This window comes from Leuciscus leuciscus, assembly GCF_965113295.1.
Source record: "Leuciscus leuciscus genome assembly, chromosome: 18".
NCBI classification, from domain to species: domain Eukaryota; kingdom Metazoa; phylum Chordata; class Actinopteri; order Cypriniformes; family Leuciscidae; genus Leuciscus; species Leuciscus leuciscus.
The window spans coordinates 33,260,095-33,279,589 of NC_138742.1; the positions used below are offsets into that span (position 1 = coordinate 33,260,095).

The window sequence follows — 19,495 nt, forward strand, 5'->3', positions numbered from 1 at the left end:
ATATGGATTCAACCCCAGGAACTCATGTCCTTTTGGGTTAATTCTTCTGTATCAGTTCTCATTCCTTTGAGGCACACAGTATGCTTCACTTCTACCTTCTTGGAGAAATATTATACTTTTATATGTTTGTGCTGTGGCAGGCTAGCCCTTTCCATACACGTTCACTTATATTTATTATGGAGTTGGTTTTCCCCAGGTTCGTCTTTTTTGGGTAATCATTCTTGGGCCATAGGGTTTGTGCTTTTGCATACTTCACAACCTGATTGGTCAGGCATGCCTTCAGTATGGCGACGTGGGTATTAACGTTCCCATAGCATCAACATCGTGATGCAGGGTTGAGTTCCATTTGAAAGGGAATGTCTGAGGTTACGTATGTAACCCGGTTGCGTCACTTTGCCATACTTCATGCAATGCCTGAAAATGTCTTCGATCAGACCATTTTAATCTGGTGACATGCATTTCAAGAACCTCATACCAACTTTGAATCACCACCACCTTTTTATAAAAAATTATAATTAAAACAATTTGATAACAATTATGAGTTTGCAATATCATGCAGCATAACAGAGTGTTTGTGTACAGGTAAAATAAGTGAAAGAGGAAAACACCGGAAGCCTCGCACATTCAAGTTACAAATGGCCGTTCTCATGTTAAAAATAATGTAGATACCAAAGAGTGCTTGAGGACACCATGAGGCCATTTGTTAAAATTAAAGCTCAAGCGTAAGTGGGCCTTTTACATATTGACCCAAAACAATCAAAACTACAAAGGAGTGACTTGGGGTGGCCCAAATAATGTCCAAATCTCAAATCCAATTTAAATAGTGTGGGGGGGGCTTTAAGCGGGCTGTTTCTATTTTCATTGTTATTTTACACTGTTGTACTTTTTTTTTACAGCACTGTAGGTAATAAAAAATATATATAATCTAGAGGCATTTTAAAACATATAACATAACATTTTACATTCACAGCCGTATAGTATTACTATGCCATACCATTTTTCTGCTCATCAGTGAGCTGCTCTACCTGTTGAAGACATCAATGGATCAATAATTATGACAAAGTCAAAACATAATGCACACTACACAAATAAACACAAACATGCATTCACACAGTTATTACGTTTTGGTAAGTGGATTTGTGTGATTTTGGTGTTTTTGTAACAAACAGTAAATTAAATATAAAAAATATTAATTAAAAGGTTTCTAATCAAATAAAAAAAAGTGTCCTCTGAATTTTTTATTATTTTATTTTACAATTTATGCTTCACAAAGAACAAAGGTCAATAACGGACCATCTCTGCAAACTCATAGAAAATAACCAAAACAAGTATTTTTTTTTTTTGTACAGTGTCTAGATTAACAAATAAACAGATGTCACCTGAATGTCTAGCTTACTAATGTAACTCCTGTTCCCTGAAGGAGGGAACGAGACATTACATCAGTGACTGACGAATTGGGATCGTGCCTGAGAGCCCTTTCATCTTCGAGTGTTAACATAACCTGCCAATGGACACTGGCAAGTGAGATTGCATTGCGAACCATGGCCCATGCTGCGGGTATATAGGAAGCGATCAGAGAGACACTCACCAAGTTTTCACTGAGAAGCCGAGCAGTGCATTAGTAACCTAGATGTTCCCATTCAGTCAGTCTCTACGAGTTACGTCAGTGACTGACGAATTGGGATCCCTAAGAAAAATGCCACAATCGCTGCGTCTTTCAATGCCGCCTGATCCCCCGGGGGGAAGAAGAACAGGGCTAACACAGAGAATTCAATCACTGCTGTTCCTACTTGTTCCCACACAGTAAGAATATTGGATAACATTGAGAATGCAAGCCTAATCCAAGCTGAAAGAGACCACATTTTCTCACCCTAAGTGGGCATAGCTCGCCTTGGGACTGATACGCCAAGACAATGCCATTCACAATCCTGTGGCCCAACCTCTGCTTAGAGACCTCTGCTGGCCTCCATAACAGACAAAGAGCTGATCTGAGGTCCTGAAGCTCTGTGTGCGGTCTACATATAGAACAGTCTTCCTAACATTGTCCGGGAAGCAGACACACTCTGTCAGTTCAAATTTAGACACATCTCTTTGACATAGCATACACATAACACATTATAGACTTCTATAATTCAATGTTAGGCTGATTAGGTCAGCCGGAACCGGAAACACTACCCATAAATCCTGATGTACTTGTTACATCATAAGAAGAATGGTGTGTAGACGCGTAGGCTAATATTAGTCTCTCTATTTATCCCGAGGTTTACCGCAGTCCGCCGGATCCAGGCCGCATCCAGATCTGATAAAGGACCTGCGCCTGAACCCGACAACAACGCAGTCCTGAAGTGTCAACTAGTCTCTCCCTGTGAAGGCCTCCTTCCCCTCCCTTTACCTCTGTACATATAAAACATTGTTGGGATATTTCCGGTTCACGTCGCTACGCGGAAGCGATAAATAATTCTTTATTATAATTTTTTAAGGCCAGACAAGTAGTTTGTTGAGGGTTGGTTTGTAAAGGACTACACACCTGCACACATATATATATTCAAACGGCCATACCTATAGACTAAACACGTGATGCGCATGTCTCTGTTTTCGCAGGTTTGCGTTTTTGAGGTTTGCGCAGAGATAACCTTTTTTTTCAAAAAATTTCAAGGCTTGCACCTTGGAATCTATTTCAGGGTTTGTGTTCTCGAGCCGCCAGGCACTGTTTTGTGCGGATGAGCGGGCCGGAGCGCATTAAGGGTTTTCTGTTAGAACGGTGTTGTGTTAGCTCCTAAGTTAATAACTAACGATCTTTGCAACGGAAGTGAATCAATCAATCAAAACTAACTTTAGCTGGACAATAACTTTATTCTAGAGCTGCTGTAAAGCCAAAACAATCTCTGTTACTGTAATTTATTGTTAAAAAAAAGCATTTATGTAAAAATAAATGAAGGTGACTTGACTTGACTTGACTTGACTTGACTTGACGTATAGCGCGCACAGGGCACAGAGACGCTAGGGCTGGGTTCTTGCAAGTTCACCACTTGGTCCCTGAAAGGAGTAGTGGGAACTTTGGGCACATATCCAGGCCGGGGTCTCAGGATGACGTGAGAGCAGGCCAGCCCGAATTCCAGGCACGTTAGGTTGACCGAAAATGCTTGTGGGTCCTCGACCCTCATTAGAAAATTGAGCGCGGGGCTTAAAGGGAGCTCTCTGCAGGGCCGTTAAGACCAGAGAGAGATCCCAAGAGGGAGGTCGACATCCTGAAGCGAGGTCGGGGAGGGTTCAACCTCCTCGCACCTCTCAGGAACCTGATGACCAGATCGGGCTTTCCCACTGACTTACCTTCTATTGCGTCGTGATGTGTGGCGATAGCAACAACATACACTTTTAGGGTGGAGGGAGACAGCCTTCGCTCCAACCCATCTTGTAGAAAGTTCCATTTGCAGATCTGAGGAGGTCGATGTGTTGTCCATCCGGACCAGTATATTTTTGTCTTGCAGCAACGGCAGAAACTGGCGAAGAGCAAGGAATACTGCTAGCAACTCGAGACAATTGATATGCCACTGCAGTCAAGGTCCTGTTCAGGAGCCCGAGGCAGCATGTTCATTGCAGACGGCACCCCAGCATGGAGGCATCTGTTGAGACAACAACATGCCTGGACACTTGTTCTAGGGGAACTCTGGCCCGTAGAAATGCAAGGCCTGACCACGGGCTGAAAGCTTGGTGGCAGGTCGGAGTGATGGTCACTCGGAGCGTGCCATGGTGCCATGCCCATCTCCTGAGGAGCCCTGAATGAGATACTGAGTCCTCCATGAGAAGGACCAGCACCAGCATTCGGAAGCTCCACAGCTTGCGATGTCATAGAGGAGTTTAGTATTGCCTTAATGGATTTCTTCACTGAGAAAATCGAAACATCAAAAGCATCAGAAATACAAATCGTGTAAATTGCCAAAACATATTTCAAAGTTGTGTTCCCATTAAAAACAGGTTTCCTTTAGTCCAAACTCATATTTTATTAAAATTCAAAGACTTTTTATTTAGTTATTTTGCAGATGACACACTACACTGTAAAAATCGAATTAGTTAGTCTAACTTAAAAAAAGCATGCAAACCTATTACCTTAAACAAACTAAGTAACATGAAATAGGAATAGTATGTTGTACTGACAAATGCTTAGTTGGTATAGTTCACTAACAGGAGAGTTCTAGTAACTAAGAAAGAACTGTAGAGATTACTTAATAATTTACTTTAGATTTACTCTTGACTTCGCATAGCTACTCAGAATTACTGACTCCCAGAGTGCATTGCGGCATGAATAAATGATGCAATTGTTTGTTGTATTATTTTGTTTGTTTGTTGTTTTGGGGAATTTTAGTTGCTGTCTTGTGTCAGCAGTAGTACAACAAGAAACATCAAATCAAATTGTGTTACAATTAATATATAATAAATAACATTTCATTGATACCATTGTTGTGTTTTGCATGCTGAATGTTGAAGTCTGTGAGTGACTCAATTACGGTTAATTGTGATATATTGTCACAAATATAAATGGATTATATCAACGCAATTAAAAGTTTCACAAGGTGTTTATGATGCAAGTGTTAGCACAAGTCAAGTTAATGATTCAGTCAGAAGTTAGACCACCTTTTAAAAGCAACCTATTTATTATTTCCATTTCTTTGAAAATATAATTGTGATTACTTATTGCATCAATAGAAAGAGAATTACAATAATATAAATTAAGTTTCAAGTGCCCAACCAAAGAGAACACTAATCACCATAATGGTGAGTTCAAACAAAAACATTTTCGGAAAATCAACATTTAATGTATGAAGTCAGCTTATGTGATGTTCTCTCAAATGTTTCAGTTGTATTGACAATTCAACATTCAAGATGACTTTGGGAAATATCTGAATGCAACTAGAGACAGATAACTGAATGAGTCTGAAAAGTCTATTGCCCCACCTCAAAACTCCATTTTTGCGTGATAAAATGTCTCTCAAACCAGTTAATTTTACCTTGGGTTTTCTGAGTAACTAAGGCATAGTATGTGAATAGTATAAATTACTAGATTTTTACTATTAAGTTAAGACATTAAAGGGATAGCACACCCAAAAATGAAAATTTTGTCATAATTTACTTACCCTCAAGTTGCTGTGAGATCTGCTTAGTTTCAAACATTCTTCCAAATATCTCCCTTTGAGTACAGCAGAACATAGACATTTATACAAGTTTGGACAACTTGAGGGTGAGTAAATGATGACAGAACTTAAATTTTTGGGTGAACTATCCCTTTAAGTACAAGTAAACTAAAAAGTATTAGTTAGAACAACTGTTGGATTTTACAGTGTACAGATAAAGGTATATCAGAGTTAAAAATAACAAACCGCATATAAAGGACATGATATGAGGTGGCCCAACAATGGAGGGGTAATCCAGCAAAGCTAACTCATGAGACCGTTGCTTCAGTAAGAGTTATGTCTTCACTCAAAAAAAAAATTGTGTCTAAACATAAGATTTATGTATTTGAATTGCATGTAAAATTCCCATGCATTTGGATTACATAGTTGTAACATAAACCAATCAATACTCTGAATGTGATTCATATTTTTAAGTCATATATAAATGAAACAGATAAGATTTATGTAATTGTATTAATAAACTGAATGTGATTTATATTTGTCAGTCATATGTAAATGAAACAGGTAAGATTTATGTAATAGTACACAGAAAACGCTCATGTTAAATTAACACTGCTCTGTTCATATGTGTGCACACTACAGAGTTAAAGCGGTGTTGAAGTTAATGAGATCATTAAGTGATGATTGAGCATTAATTATGAACACCTGCTGTTAACAAGCAGAATCACTGAAGGAAAGAGAAACACAAGAACTACAACTGACTTCAGACACAGCCTTAAGCCCTATTCGCACTGGATTAGTATTATCTGGGGACCTCGTGTGATTTAGAAATTACCCACCCACATCTGAATTTCGTGTGGCGCATTCGCACGGGATAAACGAAGCCTGTGATTTTACTCGAAATTACTGACATATCTCCCGGATATGATGTCAACTGGCTATTGCTTGGAAATATATTGTGGTTATTATAGGTCTGTATGATATAACATAAACAGAAAAATGTTCCTTACCGCATGCTGCTATACATGTCTGTAAGGAACATGGAACAATGTGCCGCTGCTCACCGCTCACAGCCAACATTCACTGGCAATCCTATAGCTACGATCCGCTTATTTGGGACTATTTCGGCTACAAAAAGAGGTACTTTAACTGCAGTGTTATAAAGTTGTGGATGGTTGTCTTTTTTAAAAAGTATTTTGTCTTTTATTTTTCGTGTTCACATTTATGAGGAAAACGTGACCGTTCTTCATAACGGACGCGACCGCTCTGAACGCAGCACTAAAAGATTGCTTTAAAACTTTCACAGATACCTAAAACAGAAAGCACAAAGCCTTTCTTTAAAACGAATTTCGTTTTGTATTAATTGTATCTTAATTTTAATCAGTGTTTTATTATCCAATTTCCTGGATTTAATAAGTAAGTAGCCTAAATATAGATATTCAAGACACGGAGGGCGCCAGCGCCTCAACTGAACAGCGCTATCATCCATGAACCGAAACTCAGCGTAGATAAGGTAGCCTACTCTCCTCACACACGTAAAAAAAATAAAAAAAATAAATAAATATATATATATATATATTATCTACAGAAATCTCTACTTTTAAACAAAACCATTCAAAACAAAATTAAATTAAATGTGCATTTCTCTCCAGCGCGTTCACTAGGATACTGCGAAGATCGTGAGTCAGTAGCCTATCGTCATCTTTGCAGCCGACACAGAAAACACTTGTTTATTAATAAACAATTAAAATGTTTCATTGCAGAATCATTACTTTTGCTGGTTCTTAGTGACAGCTTTTAGGTGCCGTTTACATGAACGCGTCACTGCATCAGCACCAGAGAGAGAGAGAGAGAGAGAGAGATTTCATTTACTTATTTTTAGGAATTATTGCCTAATGAACAAACAACTCTATTAAGAGCGCCGCCACGTTGTATTGCGTAGAACGTTCACCAAATTCTTACAGAAATATGTTCTAAATATTGCAATGTTTTTTTTTCCAATATCGTGCAGCCCTAGTGTAGGCCATGACCCCGCACCCAAATACTATCAAAACACTCCAACGCAATCTCCATTCTTCGCGAAAGATGGATAAAAAAGCGGACAGAAAAAAAAAAAAACCATTGACAAAATTATAAACGACTCACCAAATCACAGAGATGCCGATTCGCACGGGACTAATATTATCACAGGACCTCGGTGTTCGGCGAAATATGGTAGGTCATTTGCGGGGGAATTTTTACTTTACAAATTACAGACATGGCAGATTCGCACGGGATTAAGATCACAGACAATCTCCGCGATTATTACAAATTACTAGAGGTCACCAGGTAATACTTATCCCGTGCGAATAGGGCTTTAGATGAAATCAACTGAAGAGAAAAGAAGACATTAAATCTGTGAAGATCTCAGCAGAGGAGGATTAAACAACTCCACAAACAGCATTACCAGCTTCACTTATTACTAACCAGACTGACTTTATTTCATTTCCGTTTGAATGAAAACAATAGTTGTATTTTAAAGTCACCATGATGGTGGTTAGCGTTTGCTTTGTGTGTTTATAAGACACATTTGTTGCAGCGAAAAAGCCAAGAGAAAATGAGATCAAGTGATATTGGCTGTTGATTGATGAAGGTGTAATCATCATATTGTGGCCTGAATCACTTATCTTTTTCAGTGTCTAATGCTTTGATTATTGGGGTTATGTGATTTTGTTTTATTTATTATAGTAGCTGTGTGACCTGACAGCATTAGATCCAACAGTTAATCAAATAATATAAAGAATTTTAAAAACATTTAGTGCATTAAACTTTCTCTTCTACATTATTACTTAGACATCAAGAATCAGTGTATGACTCTCAACAATGGTGACAATCAATGAAATGCTTCATACTGCAGTGCATGCTGGGTACCACAAATCAAAACTCACCCATATCTCACAGCATGCATTGCGGCATTAATAAATTATGCTTCAGGATTTTTTGTATCTTTTGTCACCATTGTTGAGATTCATATGCTGTTTCTTGATGTCTGTGTGTATGGAGCTTATAATATGACAAAACGATTTGAATTTGAATTGTGTAAATTTGAATTATTTGCAAGTGAAATCTAACAAAATTGAATTTTAGGTGGTAGTTTAAATAGTTCTGAATTTGATTTTTTTAAAACGAATATTGAACATTTGAAATTTAACAAACTGAAATGTTTTTATGGCTGAATTTTATAGACATGTATTTTCAAACAGCTAGTTTTTTTGTTCTGAATTCGTATACTGCAAATATTCAGTTTAAAAAAATACAGATTCAAGTTTTCAAGATGAAGAAATTCGGAACTTCAAATTCAGTTTTCTAAAATTCAATCTCAAAAATTCAAGTTCAAAAATTCAGATCTTACAGAAAGTAGGTCACAGGTCATCCACAGGGAAGAGTAAAGGATCTCAGATAAGTCGAACAGAGCATTTTGGCTGCACTGCAGTAGTTTTCTGCCGCAAACGCGGTGGTGGTTCAAGAGAATCCGTGTATAATCAGGGTATCTTCCGTCCATTTCATTTCCTATTTGAAATGAAATAAGCAGAAACGAGAAACGGCGCCTTTATTCGTTTTTTCGTTTTTTCCAAAAAACGAAAAAACGAGATTTCGGCTTGATTTTTCGTTTTTTAGTTCACGGGCAAAAAACGAATAAATGACTTCAAAATTCGTTTTGCACATGTGGACGGTCATGAGGCGCCCCTGTCAGCCGATTGGTCAAGAAAATTTGAGCATGTGACGTCATCGGTAGTTCCCCAGGTTTATTCAACAAAATAATAGTCCTATGGCTCTGCGTACCGCATATTAAACTGTTCAGGGCAGGTCCTGGGCTTACTTATGTGCAACTTAACGCGTTTCAGAGAAATATTTATATATCAGAAATATTAATTAATCTGCACCCAGACGGTTTTATTAGCTGTGCGGAGTTAAATCTGTGTGGTGAAGCACATACGCAGCAGTCATAACTCTTCTTTTAGACAATACGCTCAGTTTTGGACAAGGGGTGGTTATTGCAAATACTGTAATGCAAAACTGCTGATGGTGGTGGGTACCGCGATGATGGTAAATAAAATTGTACTGTAACTGTAGCTAATCATAGCTGCGAGAGCGAGATGATTGACAGGACGATAGCGGAGGAAAAAGCGCAAGATTTTGTTAGTAAAGAAGTGAGTTTGTCTTTGAAAACAACAACAACAACAAAAAGTTTTAATAACAGTGTTCATTTTAAAGGGACATTTCCAAATATATTTTATTTATTTGTTAGCCTATGCTGTTGTTATTCTGTCTTAATCGTTTTGTTAATTCAAGTTTAATACTATGCAGGAGTTTTTTTATTTTTATTATTGTAGCCTACTATTTTATTGTTGGTGTGTTTTCATTAAAAAATAACAATGAACCGCATTCGTTTGAAAGGTTAATCCATAGGTCTTTCATTTACTTGTATCTCATCCGTCTTATTCTCTTTGTTAATAACGAATAGGCTAATGTTAATTAAAATTGTTCAAAGAGTGGAGGAAGATGTTGTCAAACATTAAAAAAATCTAAAATAAGCGCTATATGCTGAACGTAGCCTACCCTCGTGCACTGTTCGATTTCCGTGTAGGCTACTTACGGAGCGGGTCCAATTGACAAATTTGGTCAAATTGTTTTTTTAACCATTTTTTAAAACCGTTTTCTTTTTATAAACAGTGTAGGCCTACTGACTTTTTTTTGCATATTTTTTTTTTTTTTACGTTTTCATTTTTTCTTATACATTTTATGCTTATAACATCATAACTGAACAATTCAATGTAGCTGTATGAAAATAATGTTGACTTTTCCTAAGTTAACTTTCCCTTTAGTTTCCTATAGACATAGTTCCCTAGTTTCCCTAGTTTCATTCATTTTCTGTATCTTCAACAACATTTTCCTCAATCTCTGAAGCATCCTCTAACTCGGAAACATCTTCATCTGTATCAGTATCATCAAAAACCTGTGTAATTACTTATTAAAATGTCAATTTTTGGGAGCTCATTTTTCCTGCTGTCTATGTCAAAGTCTTGTGCCACACTAAGCAAAATTGTGGGAAAGCTCATTATTCACTCACATGGGAGTGAGAAACAAAACATAACAAAAACATACATCAAATAAATGTTTTTTATTCATTTATTGGCTCTGTAAAGCTGCCTTTGAAAATCATAAAAGGTTAAAAGCTAGGTATTTCAGATATCTTGAATATAGAAATGAGAGCTTATTTGTCTGACAAAGATTTTCATCTGTAATTTGCAATTAATTCTGAACAACGTGATTTAGCTTTTTCATAGGGTTAGATCACTTTAAGACACTTGCACTTTAGAACTGGAGTTGAAGTGCCCTGTCATACAAACACATGTGTCCGTACAGTTGCATTTTAATAGCTGAGGGACAAATTGACCCGGGCGGGAACATCACAAATGTAATAGTAATTTTGTTTGTATGTCAACACACATCAGCATGTAGAAACTTTGCATGCATGATCATGATGATAAATGAAAAAAAGTCACAAAATACCAACAAACAAAGGTTTAATATTATTTCAGGTAGATTGAAAAAATAAATGATGGCTCATTTTTACCATCTGTGGCTGACAAAATATTTTTCTGTATTAAAATAAGTGTGGAAAAGCTAATTTTAGCTTCATAAGGTTGTAAAAAAACAAACAAAATAACAAAATATAACCAAGCAATTTTATTATTTTGGGTCAGTAGCCTACAGTTGCATTAGAGTGTTAAAATGTTTGGGTCAAATTGGCCCGTGAACATCAGGAACGTAGCCTAGGCTACTATAGTAATTTTGTTTGTATAGGCTATGTCAAAACACATCAGCATGTTGAAACTTTGCATGTTCGTCATGATAAATGAGAAAGTCACAAAATATCAAGAAAAAAACCATAGGGTTAACAGTATTTCCAACAACTAGAAAATCTAAGGGTTCTTACTTCTTTCACACCTGCCTCATTTAGTTCTGTTGAATCGCACTAGAGTTCGTTTTCCCCCTTGGTGTGGTACGCTTGGGCAGGTGTGAATGCAGCAATCGCACTCGGGTGCGCACCAAAAGCGGTACGCTTTCAAACGAACTCTGGAGCGGTTCGTTTGTGGTGAGAACGTGATCCGACCTCGAACAGACCCAACTGCCAAAGAACAGGCTATGATTAGCTACAGTTACAGTGCAATTTTATTTACCATCATCGCGGTACCCACCACCATCAGCAGTTTTGCATTACAGTATTTGCAATAACCACCCCTTGTCCAAAACTGAGCGTATTGTCTAAAAGAAGAGTTATGACTGCTGCGTATGTGCTTCACCACACAGATTTAACTCCGCACAGCTAATAAAACCGTCTGGGTGCAGATTAATATTTAATATTTCTGATATATAAATATTTCTCTGAAATGCGTTAAGTTGCACATAAGTAAGCCCAGGACCTGCCCTGAACAGTTTAATATGCGGTACGCAGAGCCATAGGACTATTATTTTGTTGAATAAACCTGGGGAACTACCGATGACGTCACATGCTCAGATTTTCTTGACCAATCGGCTGACAGGGGCGCCTCATGACCGTCCACATGTGCAAAACGAATTTTGAAGTCATTTATTCGTTTTTTGCCCGTGAACTAAAAAACGAAAAATCAAGCCGAAATCTCGTTTTTTTGTTTTTTTGAAAAAACGAAAAAACGAATAAAGGCGCCGTTTCTCGTTTCTGCTTATTTCATTTCAAATAGGAAATGAAATGGACGGAAGATACCCTGATTCGTGTATCTTTCGTTCAGTCGTTTTTTTATTTAATATTAAGAGTAGAAAAATGAGAAAACAGCTTGAGTATTAGATTTCTAATATTCTAGTAATAATAGTCCGCTGTTGCACGGAGCTTACAAAAACTGTGTATTGCAACTAGGCTATATTTCATTTCCTCATCTAACAACTAGACTAACGAATGGCTCGGTACAACAGAAGAGCCAGAAAGGGCTTTCTCTCTGTGTAGACCAGCAGTTGGTCTGAATTTGCTATAGCCTATATTTTCCGGACTGTAGCCTATAGGCCACTAGCGGCGCCAGGATTTTGATTGTAGGTGGGCCTCCAGAAAACTGGATGGGCCAGTTAAAATAAGGCAAAAAAAAAAAAAAAAAAAAACCGGGTTCCCCTTCATCTCCGTTTCAGCGCTTTTCTGGGCACTGAGGACAGCGACTCAGTAGCCTAACAGTTACCTGAATTTAATGGGTAATTAGCATAGGTAAAAAAAAAGAAAAGAAAACTTAAACAGGAATTTTTGTTGCTTTTTTAATACAATTACAATTTCATTTCATTTATTGTTTAGTAAAATTATAGGCCTCTTATTTTTAGTTTATTAACAGCAACAACAGCTGTAAAGATGAAGTTGACGATCGCCATATCTCCGTAGTGAACGCGCCTATAGAGAGAAATGCACATCATGGATTACATCTCTGATTATGTAGCCTATTTCTTTTCGTTTTAAATTGTTAAAAAGACATTTCAAGCTTTCTTAAGATATATTTCATGTCTGTGAGGCCTACGCTGAGTTTCGTTAAGTTAGGAGGAGAATGAGATGCGCTCCAGTTCACAAGCGGACGCCTGATGGCCTATATCGTCTGCTATATTTGCTTCTTGGTTCCAGGCAATTGGTTGATTTTTTATTTTATTTAAAATTAAGATACAATTTATACAAAACGAAATTCACTTAAAAAAAGTCTTTCTACAAAATAAAACTTAATTAAGTGGTCAAAATCATGTCTGACCCACTCTATGTCTCTCGATATATTGCGCATCCTATCTTACTCGTGCGGTTCAATTTTCATAATCAACATAGATGAAAAAATAACATTATAATATTTTAACAAATATGAAACTAAATGAGCTTATTTAATGGCTACAACACGTATAGTAGACCTACAGACTCTCTATTTGTACAAATTGCTGCACATTCATTTTATTCTGAATTTTGCACACATAAGTTGAAAGTCATTTGTTTGTGCATAGCAAAACATATCTGCAACATTTATCAAGTTCACTGATAATTATGCGTGCATTTATTAATTATTATCTTAATGAATAATGAAACAAGGACGAAGCATGTAAACTGCATTGTTTGTTTATATGGAATGGATCGCAAATAGATCCGAACGAAGAAACGTACAAAACCATAGTAGAAAATGGGTGGGCCCAGACCTAAAATGGGTGGGCCCAGGCCCACCCGGGCCCAATGGTAGCGCCGCGGCTGCTATAGGCTAAGTCACGTTTTATGAAACACGCTGTGATTTATTCCAAAGTGACTCTGGCATATATAATGCATTTAACGTCAAATAATATAAATGTTGACTTTCAAAAGTAGGCGCGCCAAGAAGGCTATTCTCTGTATTTTGGTTCATTTTTGGTGAGCGCCAGAAAGATCTAAAGAGACCGAGACGCGCTAAAGCAGCGCATCATGTTGTTTTATTTATTTTTCAATGGCATTATATTTTGTAGTCATTTTGAATGTATACAAATAAAAATATACATTTTACTGTTTCGAATTATGTCATATCATCTGTATGACTATAAATAACAGAGTATTAAGTTATTTCCCAGCAGTGGAACAAATCCAAGTGATGGCGCTCGCGCATCGCGTTCTCACACAACATAGACTTTCAGACCTGACGTTACTACTTCATATCGCAGACTGTTCATTATCAAAATGAAACACAGTCAACCAAACATATAAAAAGTTATTCTGCCTAATTTTATTGGTATGTTGTACAATATAAAGGGCAAGCTGTGCCGCACACAGTCCTACTCCAAACATTTCCCTTGCTGTGAAGACGCTGATTTAGCCTATACGTGTATTTTGGGATTCGACTGAAGTATGACGACTTCTTTATATTAATAGTTAGCATCCACATGTTACATTGCAAATATGAAAACTTTTGACTGAATGAGAGATGCGCGACCGTTTCGATTTAAATAAATTTGTTTAGGCTTGGCGTTTAAAATAGGCTAAATGTTGTTTGTAATAAAGGGCACAATATAGCCTATTTTATAGGCTATGTAGCCTATATTATTTTATTAGGCCTATACATGGCTACTTATTTTTCATTCTTGTTGTTTTTTCTTGGTGGAGACCATTTGGGCACAAAAAAAACAAAACAAAAAACATATTGTGTTCATTACCCCCACCCACATTTGGGCTTAATCACTGTTATAATTAGGGGTTCCTTGGAAATGTATTTAGGTGTAGACAAAATCAGTTATGTTTATTTCATAAATATGAACGCATCTCCCGGACACTAGCCGTTAGTCTACTTCCTTGGCCTATTTTATTAGCTGGCCAATTCTCAAAATCTGTGTGGAAAAGCTGCGGAGCTTTTTTTTTTTTTGTTATTCTTTTTTATTATTATTTATTTTGGAAGTTTAGTTGCCATAGAAAATAACACAGTTTTGTTTAACATCAATTGATACTCAATATTAATGGAATAAATAAATGTAATGTCAGAGAATGCACAAAGCGCATCCTTTTGAGATGTAAATTACAATACATTTTAATTTAAATAAAACACAAAAGGCCTAGCTACATCATAAAACTCAGAAGATGATGTATTTGAATATATTATATTATAATACAAATAAAAAGGCGTCATACTTCAGTCGAGTCCCAAAATACACGTAGCCTAGGCTATAGGCTAAATCAGCGTCTTCAAGGGAAATGTTTGGACTGTAGGCTACTGTATGCGGCACAGCTTGCCTTTTTGTACAACAGACCAATTAAATTTAATTGGTCTGTTGTACAATATAAAAGGCAAGCTGTCTGCGATATGAACAGTCTGCGATATGAAGTAGTAACGTCAGGTCTGAAAGTGTATGTTGTGTGAGAACGCGATGCGCGAGCGCCATCACTTGGATTTGTTCCACTGCTGGGAAATAACTTAATACTCTGTTATTTATAGTCATACAGATAATATGACATAATTCGAAACAGTAAAATGTATATTTTTATTTGTATACATTCAAAATGACTACAAAATATAATGCCATTGAAAAATAAATAAAACAACATGATGCGCTGCTTTAGCGCGTCTCGGTCTCTTTAGATCTTTCTGGCGCTCACCAAAAATGAACCAAAATACAGAGAATAGCCTTCTTGGCGCGCCTACTTTTGAAAGTCAACATTTATATTATTTGACGTTAAATGCATTATATATGCCTGAGTCACTTTGGAATAAATCACAGCGTGTTTCATAAAACGTGACTTAGCCTATAGGCTAGGCTACAGTCCGGAAAATATAGGCTGTAGCAAATTCAGACCAACTGCTGGTCTACACAGAGAGAAAGCCCTTTCTGGCTCTTCTGTTGTACCGAGCCATTCGTTAGTCTAGTTGTTTGATGAGGAAATGAAATATAGCCTAGTTGCAATACACAGTTTTTGTAAGCTCCGTGCAACAGCGGACTATTATTACTAGAATATTAGAAATCTAATACTCAAGCTGTTTTCTCATTTTTCTACTCTTAATATTAAATAAAAAAACGACTGAACGAAAGATACACGGATTCTCTTGAACCACCACCGCGTTTGCGGCAGAAAACTACTGCAGTGCAGCCAAAATGCTCTGTTCGACTTATCTGAGATCCTTTACTCTTCCCTGTGGATGACCTGTGACCTACTTTCTGTAAGATCTGAATTTTTGAACTTGAATTTTTGAGATTGAATTTTAGAAAACTGAATTTGAAGTTCCGAATTTCTTCATCTTGAAAACTTGAATCTGTATTTTTTTAAACTGAATATTTGCAGTATACGAATTCAGAACAAAAAAACTAGCTGTTTGAAAATACATGTCTATAAAATTCAGCCATAAAAACATTTCAGTTTGTTAAATTTCAAATGTTCAATATTCGTTTAAAAAAAATCAAATTCAGAACTATTTAAACTACCACCTAAAATTCAATTTTGTTAGATTTCACTTGCAAATAATTCAAATTTACACAATTCAAATTCAAATCGTTTTGTCATATTATAAGCTCCATATGTGTGAGTCTAAGTAATGCCATAGATGAAAGGTTTTTGTGCACTAACTATAAAAAAATATAAAAAAAAGTATATTGTTTGATAAACAACACTGTTAGATTTCATGCTGTAAAATCAAATGGCTTCTGTTATTAATAAAACAATATTAAAAAGCATTAGACACTGAACAAGATCAGCGAATGAGGCAATTACATGATGATGACTTTGTCGTCATCATCATCAATAAACAGCCAACATCACCTGATCTCTTTTTCTCATGGCTTTTTCACTGCAACAAATGTGTTTTATAAACACATAATTATAGCAGTCAGAGAAAATTTTATATTAAAGAGTCAAGGGTCAAGAGCCCAACTAAAGCAAACGCTAACCACCATCATGGTGACTTTAAAATACAACTATTGTTTTCATTCAAACGGAAATGAAATAAAGTCAGTCTGGTCAGTAATAAGTGAAGCTGGTAATGCTGTTTGTGGAGTTGTTTAATCCTCCTCTGCTGAGATCTTCACAGATTTAATGTCTTCTTTTCTCTTCAGTTGATTTCATCTGAGGCTGTGTCTGAAGTCAGTTGTAGTTCTTGTGTTTCTCTTTCCTTCAGTGATTCTGCTTGTTAACAGCAGGTGTTCATAATTAATGCTCAATCATCACTTAATGATCTCATTATCTTCAACACCGCTTTAACTCTGTAGTGTGCACACATATGAACACTGAGCAGTGTTAATTTAACATGGGCGTTTTCTGTGTACTATTACATAAATCTTACCTGTTTCATTTACATATGACTGACAAATATAAATCACATTCAGTTTATTAATACAATTACATAAATCTTATCTGTTTCATTTATATATGACTTAAAAATATGAATCACATTCAGAGTATTGATTGGTTTATGTTACAACTATGTAATCCAAATGCATGGGAATTTTACATGCAATTCAAATACATAAATCTTATGTTTAGACACAAATTTTTTTTTGAGTGATAGTTCCATGCTGGATCCAACACAACCCACCGGACTGAAGAGACACATAAACCTGTCAGGATGTTCTTCCCAAACTCACAGTCTCATGTATATCTCAGACAGAGATCAGTGGAGCTAGCCTAGTGCCCTTCACACACACACTCACACTCACACACAGACACAAGCACACACACAACGTGTGTTTTTCATGTTTTATAAGGACATTCCATAGACATAATGCTTTTTATACTGTACAAACTGTATTTTCTATTCCCTAACCCCTACACCTAAACCTACCCATCACAAAAAAACATTTTGACATCTTTAAAAAACATCACTGAGAATGATTTATAAGCTGTTTTCCTCACTGGGACCAAAAATGGCCAAAATGGATTTCGGACATTGGCATCCTTGTGGGGACATAAGGTTTACCAGGACACACACACACACACACACACACACACACACACACACACACACACACACACACACACACACACACACACACACACACACACACACACACAAACAAACTTATATTTTCTCTCTCTCTCTCTCTCTCTCTCTCTCTCTCTCTGTTCTCCTCTGTTCTCCTCTGTTCTCTCTCTCTCTCTCTCTCTCCCTCTCTCTCTGTTCTCCTCTGTTCTCTCTCTCTCTCTCTCTCTCTCTGTTCTCCTCTGTTCTCCTCTGTTCTCTCTCTCTCTCTCTCTCTCTCTCTCTCTCTCTCTCTCTCTCTCTCTCTCTCTCTCTCTCACAGTTCTGGAATCTGACTGAGTGTTTTATCTTAAGCGCCTGCTCTTCCAGCACACAGACACACATGCACGGCTGAGCAAAGCATGCCAGAATTAGCCGTGGGAGGGAGGCGGTGCTCCATGTGTAGTCATGAAGGATAGCGTCTCTGGCCTCTCGAGTGGCTCCTATCTAACTCTGATAATGCTCAAGAGTCAAGGTATTTTGAGCTGTCTTTTTTAGCTTACGACATCATGTTGGCTGCTTGAGTGATGCCTAATTCATGCACATTATAATATGATTCTCAGTCATTGTTGCTGCGATAGAAACTATAATGTTGTATTTTATTTTGAACATTAATATGTAGTTGTATAAATCCTTATATACGGTAATAGCCTACGATATTATTGAGTCACTTTTTCTATGAACCACTAATGTGTTTATGAAGCCTTATAATACTCCTTATGATGAGTATGTTTTCATGAATAATGTTTAACCACAGCTGTAATAAACATTCATGGTTATTGCATGGCTACATTTAGATGGTAGAGTGCGTTACAACATGATCAACACCAAATGTCATGTGTTACAGTAGGGTAAGATGGCTTTACTTTTAAATTGTAACATATTTAGATTTAAATTTAGCATGTTTAGGATGATGATATACTTGTTATGTGTCATTAATGTAAAATACTACATCAACCATTCTATTTAAAATTGTGTTCTGACAATTTAGTTCAAAAATTGACAGACAAAGCAAAGTAAAAGAGATTCATCTGAAAGGTACATTCATTCTATGACTTTCTGATTAATTGATTTCACTCAATTAGCCTATAGGGTTTAATGACTAGCACAGATAGCACAAAGTGTCAAGACAACAAATGAAATACCACACTCTTTAGAGGTGCAACCAAGTATTACAATGTATTATATAACTGTAGTTACAACTATTCATTAAAACGTGTAAGTATTTTTAATGCTTAAAGTATTTCAGCACTAACACTAGGATGTCTAGATTGAAAGCATTGTTTTACTCAATTCAAGAAAGTTCTATGAAAGACTGCATAGACTCACCGCTGCTTTGTAGATATCGTTCATTGTGAGGAGATCAGATGAACAGATGAAGTGGCGCTAGTGCAGGACACGGAGCTTTATAGCAGGAGAACGGGACAGCCTGTTCCCTCCGGCCCCTCTGAGTGCGGGATGGCCCATCACAGTCACAGTCCTGATAAGACAGATATAGTCATGATAGGGGTTCAGTCAAAAATGGAAGGGCAAACTATCAGTGTAGATAACTGATGATGTGCCATCCAGTTAGTTAAGACACACTTCTACTTGAGATGTGTTTCAGTAACTGCATGGTGTCAGATGTTAAAACAATCAATAAAGAAAGAGAATAGACACAATGGCCGAAGGATTTCGCCGACCAAACTTCAAAGGCAACATGGCAGAAAACTGGCGAACAATTTGAACAAATTTCACAGCGAAAAGCCAGATAAAACTAAAGCCTACATACTCCTCAATCCTGCGGGACCATAGGATATTGAAAGAGAGCGTTCATTCACATATGCTCCAGTGATACTGGGTGCTAATGGGCAAGATGTGATTACACCATCAAGAGAG

The 19,495-nt window shown here is 36.9% G+C and overlaps 1 protein-coding gene across 1 annotated transcript in view; it reads right to left on the reverse strand.

Moving 5' to 3' along the window:
• tnnc1a (troponin C type 1a (slow)) overlaps nucleotides 1-19,075 on the reverse strand; it is a 31,106-nt gene extending 12,031 nt beyond the window's left edge. The window contains exons 1-2 of the mRNA XM_082146060.1: nucleotides 18,947-19,075; nucleotides 995-1,025 (exon numbers count right to left, since the gene is read on the reverse strand). Of these exons, the coding sequence (XP_082002186.1) occupies nucleotides 995-1,025; nucleotides 18,947-18,970 (55 nt within the window). The 5' untranslated portion in view covers nucleotides 18,971-19,075. The remainder of the gene's footprint in view (nucleotides 1-994; nucleotides 1,026-18,946) is intronic.
• Between the last annotated feature and the right edge of the window lie 420 nt (nucleotides 19,076-19,495).